The following is a 14143-nucleotide window of genomic DNA, read 5'->3' as shown; positions in this document are numbered from 1 at the left end:
AGGCAAGAATTCCTAGGATTTGTGGGGCTTGTATTGATCCTTGACGAATTTGGATAGTTGCAATCAAAGAACAAAGAAAACACCAGGTCACAGAGAAGAATCAGAACTTCGTAGTCTAGTCAGGACACAGGAATGAGTATTTGAGCAAACAAGCTCAACTAGAGTAGGGAGGCTAGGTTGGGAAGTACTGGTATTAGTCCATAGGGAAACCAGAAAGCAAGGAAGAGGACTCTGATCTGATAATAAGGAAACCACCCTGAAAAATTCAACATGTTCTACTCTTTTCTTGATAATTCATTTTTCTGACATTTTTTTGAATCTTTAGCATAAAAAGTTTGTTCTCTACTGGAAGCATTTTATTCTTCACTTTATGCCCATTATCTCTTACAATGCCTTTAGTGGAATTAAAATCCAATGTACCATTGGTCTTACCCGTTTTGAAATTATTCTATAATAAATAGTATCACTTTTGGATTCTAAGCTCTCTTTTTTCCAGGCAAAGTAAGGGCGCTTCACTTATGGACACTCAATAATGCTTATGCTCAGAACCTTTAATCATTTTCATTCTTCTTGCATGTAATTTTTTAATAGATTTACTGTCTTCAGTATGAAGTAGAACAAAACATACAGTTATCATATGGCAGGTTATTTAACCTGATCTTCATGGAATTTTAACATCGTAAAGTTACAAAATCATTTATGTAGTCATTGGACTAGGCCGTGAAAATTAATTTTTTACTTATCAGTAAAGTCACCTTTCTGAAGTTCTTTCATGTTATATAACTAAATGGCAAGGTGATTACAGAAAAACAAACATTTTAGAATGTGGTATTCCTTTCAATTCAGTTTGAAGCCCTGAATCTTATTCATGGATAAAATAATTAAAAAGAATTATTTTGGTGAAATAGAATCTCAATAATCCATTGTTGTGTTTAAGGGTTATTCACTTTTTTAAAAATTTTCTTTCTTCCTTCCTTCCTTCCTTCATTCCTCCTCCCTCCCACCCTGCCTCCCGCTTTCTCTTTTTCTTTCTTTCTTGCAGGCTCCACACTGGGTATGGAGCCCAACTCAGGCCTTGAACTCAAAGTCCTGAGATCAAGATCTGAGTTGAGAATCAAGGGTCGGACGCTTCATCGACTGAGCCACCCAGATGTCTCAAGTTAGTCACTTTTAATGAATATGTCAAAGGAGGATCTTGTATTAAATTGACATACTATTTTCTTTAACATTGTGCTAAAGGAGTGACCTCAAGAGAACAGTTGTGCCTATGCTTATAACTTACAATCATGGCTGGGCATTCAGACAGAGTCAAATCAATCCATATATTTTAAAAAGTTTTCCCTAATATGAAAAACATTCTCTTTATGACAGTGGAGGCTATTAGTAATGTTAGAATTTTGCTTTAAAACTATAAATTCATACTTAAGTGTGGAGAACGATGTTGGGATTTGCATAAAGATTGTGAATCATGGGGACCCCCGGGTACCTCTAGTTGGTTAAGCATTTGACTCTTGGTTTTGGTTCAGATCATGATCTCAGGGTCCTGGGATCGAGCCCCAATTTGGGCTGTGCACTCAGCAGGGAGTCTGCTTGAGATTCTCTCTCCCTCTCCCCATCCTTTTCATGCTCTCTCTTTCTTGCTCTCAAATAAATGAATACATCCTTATTTAGAAAGAAAGATTGTGAATCATCAAAATGTACAGAAAATTTAACCTTTTCTGAAGATCCTAAAGATGTTTTCTTTGGAAAGGTTTCATTGATAAGAAATGAGTCATTTCTCCAAGGCCTTTGAAAGCATCACATAATTGTCTTTTTTGTGTTACAAAATTTAGTAAATTTAATTGACTGCCTTGTGGTATGTATCCTTGAAGAAATAAATAAGTAAATTAGATAGTTATAGGATGCAAATAAAAATAAAAGATGATTTAATTCCAAATGAATCCCAGAGTGATCATTGTAATCATTATGAATAGCCATATGAATTTTTTATGTTCATATATTTTTTTCTTATAAGCACTAGATATACCATCAGAAAAAAAATGCAATTTTCTATTATTTTATAAATCCACATTTATTATAAACTTTTCAAAATCCAAGTTGGTAGTTATTACAGGTAAAGGGCATTGAGAAAAGACTGTACTTTTTGACAACATTGCCAGCTTCTTAGGAGATTTTCCTGAACTTCAAGGAATTACAAACAAAAAACCCTTCCCAAAGAAAAATTAAACCAGGCCACGTTCAACAGGGAAGGAAAACTTAATTCAAGACTTTTGGAATAGGGGACAGTGACTGATCTCAATTCTGCTGAAACAGAAGACAGGAGGGTTTTAAGTGCTAAGAGTCAACTAGTTGAAAAATACTGGAGGGTATTAGGAGAAGGTTGCTCAATGGGATCAGGCCATCTGTGTTTGCTAATTGGTGCTTAAGGAGTTAGGCACCTATCTTCCCACAGAGACTGGGAGGTAGAACACAATCTTCTTTGATGATTACATTTCCAATGGATGGCTCCCCAGTCCTTGAGAAAGACATTACTGGGGTTGTATAACTGGCAAGAAACGGATAGATTCTTATCTCAAAGGGGCAGAGAAAGAATTTATAATTGCAAATTTTCTATAGTAAACATTCTAAGAAAAGAGAGGTTGGGGTCTAGAGTCAGGAAGAAGCCTGTGTAAAGTTGAGTCAGGGCGAAGGCAACAGTGTTAGGCTGTCTTGGTCAACCCTTCAGTTACATTAAGTTGCATTGTATACATTGATAATATTTGGCCATTTTGACCTACAAAAACAATGATTTCATAGGGTTTGATCAAAGATCCTGAGATCAAATTTCTTCACGTTATTCCTACATTCTGCAGAAGCAGGTAAATCTGGAATTGTTGTCTTTATATTTTTTCTCACCCTAAAAAAGACTGAGGGAGGATTTTCTATGTATTTACACATGTGTATAACTGTATGTGCATATGTTTGTATATGTATGTGTGTTTATCAAAAACATGTTAAAAATTAAAGTTGCCAGAAATGGGAAAAGAAGTTAGGATAAAAATGTAAACCTTGAAGCCTTGAATAGTTCTTAAAGAAATGTGACAAATTTGTTGCAGAGCTTCTCATAAGTTAAAGCAAAGAAATAAACTTAATGTCCCCATAGGATTAAAGCAAGTCCGAATTTTAGAATAATAGTTTTCTTAGTTTTGAAACTTGGCACGTTTTGCTTTGAGTGCTCATAAGGGCAACATTTTTATGTCAGTAAATAGCCCACTAAACCTTATAGCTGATTTCACAGGCCTGGATTTCTCTTGATTATTTATTATTATCTTTATTGACATCCTTCAATGCAAACTCTTGGAAAAACCCCAAAGTATAATTCAGTAAAGGTAATTTGGTTACATATTAAAATAATGATATCCAGATACACATCTCTCTAAAGATAGAATTAAGAATTAAGATTATCTAGAATGAATTATATCAGACAATAGCACATACTTTTTTTTTTTTCATTTTTGGTCATTGAATCCTTGATAAGAATCAGGTAATAACAGATTTTGAGAGTTGGAAGTTACCAATTTTCGTAGCAGAATTTGGAGTCCCTCTGTCCTTAATAGATGGAAGTCCGTATGCTTTAACAAGGGCAGGATGGACTTGAAAACCTCTTCGGGAATGCAAGGAGACTGTTTAGGATGCCAGTCTTACAGCTGCTTACTCAACTGGCAGACAGGGTCTATTAAAATTAGAATCCATTAGAATTATGGTTTTCTCTATTCCCCTGTAGCTGCTCGTATGCCCTTGTATATACTCAGCAATTTTCAGAGTGCATTTTATTTTTTTACATGATGGCATCTATGTAAGTAAATTCTTTATGTGCAAAGACCATATTTTATTAGTCTTGTGCCCTTCATACTTAGAGTCTGGTAAATCATAGGGCACACAAAATATTTTGTTGATTCTATGAGTGATTTAAGAAAACTGAAGAAGTTTGATGTTTAACACATTATATATCAAATATGTAAAATTACCAACAAACCACGGACTGATGGCACCTCACCTCTGCCCCATGTTTGTCACTTTGCAGTAGGTACAGAATCATAAAATATCGTGGGTAAAGGTCACCAAGTCACAAACACCATGGCAGACAATGCTAATTTTATCCCAATACCCACGTTTATCCCTGGTTTCTAATAGGTACCATGGTTTGTGGTTGCCTAGAATAATGACTGCATTTCCCAGTCTCCAGTAGAATAAGAGTGGCCAAGTTACTAAGCTCTGTCCCGTGAAGTACAAGCAGAAATGTCATGTGTAAATTTCAGGAAGCATCCTTTTCTTTCCTCTTCTTGCTAACTGGAACACAGACATTCTCAAGCTCAGCAGCCACTTGGAACATGTAGGGGAACCACATGTCAAGAATGGTAAAATGACAAGAAGGAAGTCTCCATCTCACGTGTTTATAGAATTGCTATATCTTCCTTGGACTTCTTAAGACTCAGGATTTGTTTATAGGAGAGAAAAATAAACTGTCTTTTCTAAGCCACTCTGAGTTTGGATTTTTTTTTTTATTTTTTGTTTGTTTGTTTTGAAACTTGCAGCCAAACCTAACGTTAGTAGTTTGGTCCATTATCTTCTTTAGAAATCCTTCCAGGGGCGCCTGCGTGGCTCAGTGGGTTAAGAGTCTGCCTTAGGCTCAGGTCATGATCTCAGGGTCCTGGGATTGAGTCCCCGGATCGCATCCAGCTCAGCTCTCTGCTCAGCAGAGAGCCTGCTTCCCCACCCCCCGCCTGTCTCTCTGCCTACTTGTGATCTCTCCCTCTGTCAAATAAATAAAATCTTAAAAAAAAAAAAAAAAAAGGAGAAGTCCTTCCAAATCCCTAAGACTGGGGTGAAAGCTCGTCTTTTTGCTCCTATATGCTCCGTGTAAACATCTATTAGAAAACTTACTCCATTTTATTATAATCATCTTTCTTACATAAAACATTCTTTGAAGGCAGAAACATGTCTTAGTTATATGTCATTCATCCTTACCCCTGAACTCTACCTTGGATAGTGTATGTGCACATAGTATATCTGAAAAGGTTAGGTAAATACATACTGATTTTCCTCCGCATGTTACTCAATGTAAATTTGCTTTGCTCAGAAGTAGTAGTGAATGATTTTTTTGTTACAGCTTTGGACATGATACTAATTTGTGCCAAGGAGCTTTTTTTCAAAATGCATACTGTGGCCAATTAGGAGCTTTGTTTTGATCTTTTTAGCATAAGTATATAAAACTAACTTAGAGCACAACTGATTGGCCATATGGAGAAAAAAATTGGTGCATCTAAAAACACATTCTGTTCTTTCCCTGTATTATGTGCCTCAGGGGATGAACATTGTATTGCTCTTTAAACTGATTTTAAAGGTAAAGCATTCAGCTTATCATATGGTTGATTTAATTTTATCTTTGGTTTATAATAAGTCTTATATTTTAAGAAAAATATATTTTTCTATGTCTTATACCGTGACCAAACTATTAACCTGGATGAAATATATTTATAAAAAGTCAAATAGACTGCGTTCTATAGATATCATTTTATTTCTTTTCTTTATAGGTTATTTCAGACTGTAAGTGCATCATTCCAGCAACAAAGCTAAAATTCTAATTCCCAGTGGTCTTGTCTACTCGACCTACTCATTCCCTGTTCTGAAACCTAGAGAAGACTGCTCCACAAGACTCCTCCATAAATTGCTGCAATGTCTGTATCTAATTTATCGTGGTAAGTGAATCGCCTTCTAACCTAATCCAAATGCATGCATATCCTCAAGCCATATTTTGTGCAAAAGTTGTACTTTCAGAACTGGAGCAGAGAAAGAACTTTAAAAGTCTGGTTTCCAGAGATTGGTGCCGTGGATTAAGGTAAGGAAAGCTACCGAGAATTTAAACTTTAGCACTTTCAGCCCTGTGGTATCTGGGCACTCTGGAAAGGGTTCAAGCCTTTTATGAATCCATAATTTCATTGGATGAAAGGTGACATCCTATACCTTTCTTTCCAGACATCCTAGTGGAGAGATAAGTAGGAATTAAACACTCATTCAGTGGTCCTAGCTACTGTTATAATCCCAACTACAGGAGTAACAGGCTGTAAGGGAAGCTGTAGGGACTGGATAGGTATTTTCTCATCAGTACTTTTCTTCCGACTTCCTCTTTCAGCAGATCTACCCCGACTAAACGGAACAGAACTCTAATATGGAAGAGAAGATTCCCTTATAGATTCATATCTTTTTTTTTTTTAATTTTATTTACTTGACAGAGAGAGATCACAAGTAGGCAGAGAGAGAGAGAGAGGGGGAAACAGGCTCCCTGTTGAGCAGAGAGCCCGACGCGGGGCTCGGTCCCAGGACCCTGAGATCATGACCTGAGCCGAGGGCAGAGACCCAACCCACCGAGCCACCCAGGCGCCCTAGATTCATATCTTTAAATAGCTGGCATTCTGAATAATCTTTGACTTCCAGTTCATGTTTAAATGCTGTTTGTAATTTATAATAAGAAGTCTGAAGATTTTTTTGGCATATAATTAACAACTTTTCTATGGCAACCAAGAGCAATACTAGCAGGGATGAATTAGAAGCCATTTTTTAGAACTTTGGATTTTTTTTAAGTAAACATAAAGAGCTGAATATATGTAAATATACAAATATATATATATATATATATATATATATATATATATATATATATGTAAATATAAGAAAGACCTGGTAATCTTGCCCATTTTCATTGGAGCTTATCCCATCCTTGTCTTTGGTTTGTGCTGGAAATACAGATAGCTTGAGAGACTGGTTTCTGCCACTTTGCTCCATCTATTTATTTTTAGTTAAGTAAGAAATTTCTTTAGGGCAAAGGGTAAAATTATGTGTTTAGATGTAGAGTAGTGTTTCCAAAGGACCCAGTTTTTATGGACTCCCTAAAATATATATCCTTGGATTCCCACTGGGTGCAAAGGATCTCAGTTTGAAAAAAGGGAAAAAAAAGAAAGAAATGAATTAAAGAAGCTAATTCTGTATTATATAAAGAAGCTATATTCTGTAAAAATAAATGAAAAAAAGTAAGTTATGAATTATTACTATAAAACATACTATTAAAATAAAATCACCATTAAAATAATAAAAAGAATTCCATAGAATATGTGAACCCCTTCAAACCCAGAGAGAGATCAAGCATGAGCAGGGGGTGAGAGAGAAGCAGACTTCCCGCTGAGCAGGGAGCCTAATGTGAGGCCCAATCCCAGAACCCTGGGATCATGACCTGAGGTAAAGGCAGACACTCAACCGACTGAGCCAACCAGGCTCCGCCTTGGAAGATACTTTTTTATTTTTTTATTTTTTTATTTTTTTGTTTTTTAAAGATTTTTTTTTTATTTATTAATTTTGACAGAGAGAGATCACAAGTAGGCAGAGAGGCAGGCAGAGAGAGTGAGAGGGAAGCAGGCTCCCTTCAGTGCAGAGAGCCCGACGTGGGACTCGATCCCAGGACCCTGAGATCATGACCTGAGCCGAAGGCAGTGGCCTAAACCACTGAGCCACCCAGGCGCCCCGGAAGATACTTTTTAAAAAAGGATTTTATTTATCTCTTTGAGAGAGAGAGAGAGAGCACAAGCAGGAAGAACAGAGGGAGAGGGAGAAGCAGAGTTCCCCTGAGCAGAGAGCCCAACATGGGGCTTAATCCCAAGATCCAAAGATCGTGACCTGAGCCAAAGACAGATGCTTAACCAGCTGAGCCATCCAGGTGCCCCCAAACCCCTGGAAGATATTAAGGACACATTTATTTAAAGAAACTATACCCCTGGCAAATGCATGTGTTGGAGATGAATCTTTGAAAGTGGGCTGCATGCCAAAGAAGAAAGAAAAAGATGAAGGGGGGAAGACAGGAAGGAGAATGAGGAGGAGGAGAATGGGGAGAAGAGACAAACAAGAAGCAGGCGAGGGTGGAGGAAATGAAAACACAGGCATGATTGTCCTATCTCAAGACAGGGTGTGGGTGGCCTGGCTCCCAGAATCAGGACAGGGCAAACATTTGAATCTGTCTCAGTTAACATCTGACTGGATGTGATACAATAGTTCGGTCAAAGTCCATCCTTTCAGTGGGATGTTAGGGTCATTCAAAACACAGTGAACTCCACAAAGAGCAGAGATTATATGTTGTGGTCCCAGCCCAGTTGTCTAGCACGGCACTTGGAATTTAGAAGCTCTACTATACATTGATGCTGTGCAGATGGGTGAAAAATGTAAAATAGGTAATTCAAAGGTAGATTAATACTTTCATTCTAAAAATTTTTTTGATGCTTACAGAATTCATTTATCTGAAATTTGTTAGAATTCTTTCAATCTCGCAGGTACAAATTTTACAGAAATAATTCATCCAGTTGTATCCTTAATTCTGGCTACAACTAACGTTCCCCGTTAGATTTCCGTGAAGAGAGCTCTTAATTTCTTTTACCAGTGTTACAGCATTATACAACAGTGTGGAGTTTGGCCATAATGACATTAATTTGGTGAAATTATTATAGTCCAGGGTCTGGCTCTCTGTTTTGAAATTCAGAAACTAAGACATGAAAATACCGACATTGGAAAAGAAACTGGTACAACTATTAATTTAAAATAAGAGATGTAACTTTTAACTGCATGAAATGCTTGATTGGCCCCACCAGTGCCTTCTGTAACTGTTGTGGAAACTTCGATGGGACTGGCTGATGATTGCATAATCATCGCAGGGAGCGTTCCATGCTTCCAGTGTTTAAGGGAATCCAGATAGGGACAGGGTACACCTGGCGGGATCTGTCTGACGGTAAGGATGTATGTGCCAGACGCTCCCATCTGTTTCTCAGGGCGGCTTCTTCATGTCTGGGAATTAGAGTAACCCTGTCAGTCTTTATCTCTGTGAGTCTTTTGAGTTCCACTTTTGCCAGACTCCCCTCTGTTTGAGTATCTCATTAATGTTAGCAGAGTTTATTGTCAAAACCCACTCGACTCTGAACCGTTTGGTCTTCTTACTATGACATTGTATATATCTAACCATATTCATGTGTTGATTTAAAAAAGTTGACTCTGAGGCTTAATGGAAAGTGGGCCCTACATGCAACTGAAGAATTTAGAAATTCATGTTAACAACTATCCAAGCAATCCTCCCAGCTTTTAAATACCTAGTATAGGAAAATTATCTTTTTTTTACATATTAAAAGAAACTTACTTGCTCTAGTAGTTATGGGTATGACATTTGAAAAAAATGTGAAATAATCTGGCCCTTTCATACTGAATCTCAAAAAGAAATACAATCTAGGAAATGTCCAAATTTCTAGGAAACTGTGCAGTGTGAATCAGGTAAGGAGACTGGTAAGAATTGATTATAAGAATCATATTGTAACATACAACAGATGTTTCATGAATCTTCCTGTTCAGTAAATAATTACTAGATAGAGCAATGATTGAATTGACTTTGGTTGAGATAGAGACCAGTGGATGTGCAGAATCATTGCAGACATCTGTGAACAGGTGACAGATTCCAGGCTATGATCTAAGGGAAAGAATTGTTGCTGGTAGCAGAGGTAATTAGCAGGAGACATGAGGAAGCAGAGAGAGTTGAAAAAGAGTGCTATTTCTATAGCACAAAGAGGGAAATGGTATAATACCAAGGGGTACGTGAAAGGACTTTTAGTGTTTCTTCCCTGATGACCATCTTCAACCTGTCTGTGTTTTAATATTTTGATAAGATTATATGTAATATACATAATGCATGTATATATAATGTATATGTACATATATATAATGTTTGAAAACATTCAATTTTTCTGACATGAAAGCTAAGTAAATATTACGAAGATTGAACATTTACATGGCATTCACCTTGTACCAGACACTTTTTTAGACACTTTGTGGTTATTAACATACTTACCGTACTCCTCACACAACCTTATTAGCAACGTAGTGTTGTTATTCACATTTCCATGAGTGGAGAATTTAGACACACACACTTTAGTAGAAATTTGCCCAATACGACACAGCCACTAAGTGGCAGAGTTAGGCAATGGATGCAGGCAGCCAGTTGGTGCCCCTAATCACCAAGCTACCCATATAAAACGAACACTGTCTGGTAAAGTGATACCCTTGCTGTGTGCGTGTGGCTTCACGGTGAGTGCCCTAGTTCCCATTTCCAACTAGAATGCTTCCCTTAATTTCCTCAATTATAGATATCCTGGGGCTTCTCTTGGAAGGACGTGAGTATCTGGACCTGGGAACCCTGTCAGGCATTGGAATAGTATTGAGGGTGGAGTGTGGAGGTAGTGGGTGAGCGCCCTAATTTCCTAGAGGGGGTGAAGAGCTTGTTGCCATCAGAAACTAAGGTGAACCTTCAGCTTACATAAGGTGAGCTACCTAAATGACAAAGTATGAATCTTAGTTCCACTTGTCATGTGACAGGCTAGAAATTGTCAGGTTTTCATCATGATACAGAGGAAGCACAACAGAAAGATACTGGCATTTTGTGTAATTCAACTAAAATGACTCTTCCCGTTGTCCATCTCATAGAGACCCTCTGCTACTAAGTCAAGTACTTTCTCCTCCCTCCAGCCCTGGGCACTCTCAGCTCGCATTTACTAGCGTTACCATACATCTGTCAACCAGTGTTCAGAGAGTGATCCTAATGGTGGCCTAACTGGTTTTGCCAAATGCCATCTTCTTGACACCAAACCATTTTCATTGTGATGACTGCGCACATTTCATCTTTTGATCACCACGTCTTAAACACTGTGGCACCTGGGAGAGGTGAAGGTAATTGAACTAGAGCCAGGGAAAAAGAAGACACCGGATGAATGAAAGTAAGAGGCCAAGTACAGTCTATCGAGCGTCCGTAATACACTGTGTCCTGGGCTCTCTACAGGGATGCTGTCTTAATGGGAGGTAATGACTCTTCTTATAGGAGCTCATCTCTTAGCCAACAAGACTAAGTAATCAAATAACTAACTTAATGTAGTAAGTGCTCTAAAAGGTACTTTCAGGGCGGGGTACCTCAGCTCTCAGTCTGTTGAGTTGCCAACTTTTGGTTTTGACTCTGGTCATGATCTCAGGGTGGTGGGATCAAGCCCTGCATCAGGCTGCACGCTCAGCAGGAAGTCTGCTTCAGGATTCTCTCTTTCCCTCTGTCCTTTCCCCCATGCTCTCTCCCTCTCTCTAAAACAAATAAATTAATCTTTAAAAAAAAAATATATATATATATAAATAAGTAAAAGGTATGTCCAAGATGTTGGGGAAAACAAAATGGATATTTGTTTCTCCTGTACGGGAAGAAATGGTTTATTATTCAGGAGTGCAAATATGTCTCTTGTATTTACTTCTAAAAATAAAAGAATATGCTAATTATGAAGAGTCAAACACTATAGAAAAATACAAAGTAGGGGAGGAGTCAAAATGGCGGAGAAGTAGCAGGCTGAGACTACATCGGGTAGCAGGGGATCAGCTCAATAGCTTATCTAAACATTGCAAACACCTACAAATCCAACGGGAGATCGAAGAGAAGAAGAACAGCAATTCTAGAAACAGAAAATCAACCACTTTCTGAAAGGTAGGACTGGCGGAGAAGTGAATCCAAAGGATGGGAAGATAGACCGCAGCGGGAGGGGCCGGCTTCCGGCAAGCGGTGGAACAACGGAGCACAAAATCAGGACTTTTAAAAGTCTGTTCCACTGAGGGACATTGCTCCAGAGGCAAAACCGGGGTGAAGCCCACGCAGGGTCAGCATGACCCCAGGTCCCGCAGGGTCACAGAAGGATCGGGGGTCGGAGTGTCGCAGAGCTCGCAGGTATAAGAATGGAGAAGCCGGGGGCGCCTGGGTGGCTCAGTGAATTAAGCCGCTGCCTTCGGCTCAGGTCATGATCTCAGGATCCTGGGATTGAGCCCCCCATCGGGCTCTCTGCTCCGCGGGGAGCCTGCTTCCTCCCCTCTCTCTGCCTGCCTCTCTGCCTACTTGTGATCTGTCTCTCTGTCAAATAAATAAATAAAATCTTTAAAAAAAAAAAAAAAAGAATGGAGAAGCTGGCTACAGAGACAGAGCCGAGGACTGAACTCTCAGCTCGGGGTTACCTTGAACCGGTCGGAGGGTGGGTGAGCTCGGAGTGCAGCTGGAGGCTGGGGATACGGGAGTGATTGGGTGCTGTCCTCTGGGGGCGCACTGAGGAGTGGGGCCCCGGGCTCTCTGCTCCTCTGGGCCGGATACTGGGAGGACACCATTTTCATTCCTGTCCTCTGGAACTCTACGGAAAGAGTTCAGGGAACAAAAGCTCCCAAAAGCGAACCCAAGTGGATTACTTAGTCCGACCCCAGTAAGGGCGGTGCAATTCTGCCTCGGGCAAAGACATTTGAGAGTCACTACAACAGGCCCCTCCCCCAGAAGATCAACAAAATATCCAGCCGGGTCGAATTTCCTCTGTCAAGGAAAGCAGGTTCAATACCTAGGACAGCAGCGGAATTCCAGAGGAGGAGAAAGCAAAGCACGGAACTCATGGCTTTCTCCCCGTGATTCTTTAGTCTTGCGGTTAATTCAATTTTTTTTTCAATTTTTTTTCTTTCTTTTTTCTTCTTCTGTTAATTTTTTTAAAACTTTTACCCTTTTCTTTTTTAATGTCTTTTGACTCGTTTATCTAAAATATATATTTTTTCTTTCTTTTTTATATTTTTTCTTTATTTGTTTAATTTTTTAATTTTTTTCTTTTTTTTTTCTGAACCTCTTTTTATCCCCTTTCTCTCCCCCACAATTTGGGGTCTCTTCTGATTTGGTTACAGCGCATTTTTCTGGGGTCTTTGCCACCCTTTTAGTATTTTATTTGATCATTCATATCCTCTTCTGGACAAATGACAAGGTGGAAAAAATCACCACAAACAAAAGAACAAGAGGCAGTACCGAAGGCTACGGACCTAATCAACACAGACATTGGTAATATGTCAGATCTAGAGTTCAGAATGACGATTCTGAAGGTTCTAGCCGGGCTCGAAAAAGGCATGGAAGATATTAGAGAAACCCTCTCTGGAGACATAAAAGACCTTTCTGGAGAAATAAAATAACTAAAATCTAACCAATTTGAAATCAAAGAAGCTATTAATGAGTGCAATCAAAAATGGAGGCTCTCACTGCCAGGATAAATGAGGCAGAAGAAAGAATTAGTGATATAGAAGACCAAATGACAGAGAATAAAGAAGCTGAGCAAAAGAGGGACAAACAGCTACTGGAACACGAGGGGAGAATTCGAGAGAGAAGTGACACCATAAGACGAAACAACATTAGAATAATTGGGATTCCAGAAGAAGAAGAAAGAGAGAGGGGAGCAGAAGGTCTATTGGAGAGAATTATTGGAGAGAATATCCTTAATATGGCAAAGGGAACAAGCATCAAAATCCAGGAGGCACAGAGAACACAAGAATAGGTCCACACCCCGTCACCTAATAGTAAAATTTACAAGTTTTAGTGACAAAGAGAAAATCCTGAAAGCAGCCTGGGACAAGAAGTCTGTAACATACAATGGTAAAAATATTAGATTGGCAGCAGACTTATCCACAGAGACCTGGCAGGCCAGAAAGAGCTGGCATGATATATTCAGAGCACTAAACGAGAAAAACATGCAGCCAAGAATACTCTATCCAGTTAGGCTATCATTGAAAATAGAAGGAGAGATAAAAAGCTTCCAGGACAAAAAATCTGAAAGAATTTGCAAACACCAAACCAGCTCTACAGGAAATATTGAAAAGGGTCCTCTAAGCCAAGAGAGAGCCTAAAAGTAGTAGATCAGAAAGGTACAGACACAATATACAGGAACAGTCACCTTACAAGCTAATAATGGCACTAAATTCTTATCTCTCAATAGTTACCCTGAATGTTAATGGGCTAAAAGCCCCAATCAAAAGACACAGGGTATGAGAATGGATAAAAAAACAAAACCCATCAATATGTTGCCTACAAGAAACTCATTTTAGACGTGAAGACACCTCCAGATTTAAAGTGAGGGGGTGGAAAACAATTTACCATGCTAATGGGCATCAGGAGAAAGCTGGGGTGGCAATCCTTAGATCAATTAGATTTTAAGCCAAAGACTATAATAAGAGATGAGGAAGGACACTATATCATACTCAAAGGGTCTGT

At 38.8% G+C, this 14143-nt stretch overlaps 1 protein-coding gene across 2 annotated transcripts in view; it reads left to right on the top strand.

Moving 5' to 3' along the window:
• Positions 1-14143, top strand: part of OXR1 (oxidation resistance 1) — a 454407-nt gene that overhangs the window by 86668 nt on the left and 353596 nt on the right. For both annotated transcript variants that reach the window (XM_046004513.1, XM_046004493.1), the window contains exon 2: positions 5574-5738. In XM_046004513.1, the coding sequence (XP_045860469.1) occupies positions 5716-5738 (23 nt within the window). In that variant the 5' untranslated portion in view covers positions 5574-5715. The remainder of the gene's footprint in view (positions 1-5573; positions 5739-14143) is intronic.

The sequence above is a fragment of the Meles meles genome, chromosome 1, assembly GCF_922984935.1.
Source record: "Meles meles chromosome 1, mMelMel3.1 paternal haplotype, whole genome shotgun sequence".
NCBI lineage: Eukaryota > Metazoa > Chordata > Mammalia > Carnivora > Mustelidae > Meles > Meles meles.
This window is presented reverse-complemented; position numbering and strand designations above follow the sequence as displayed.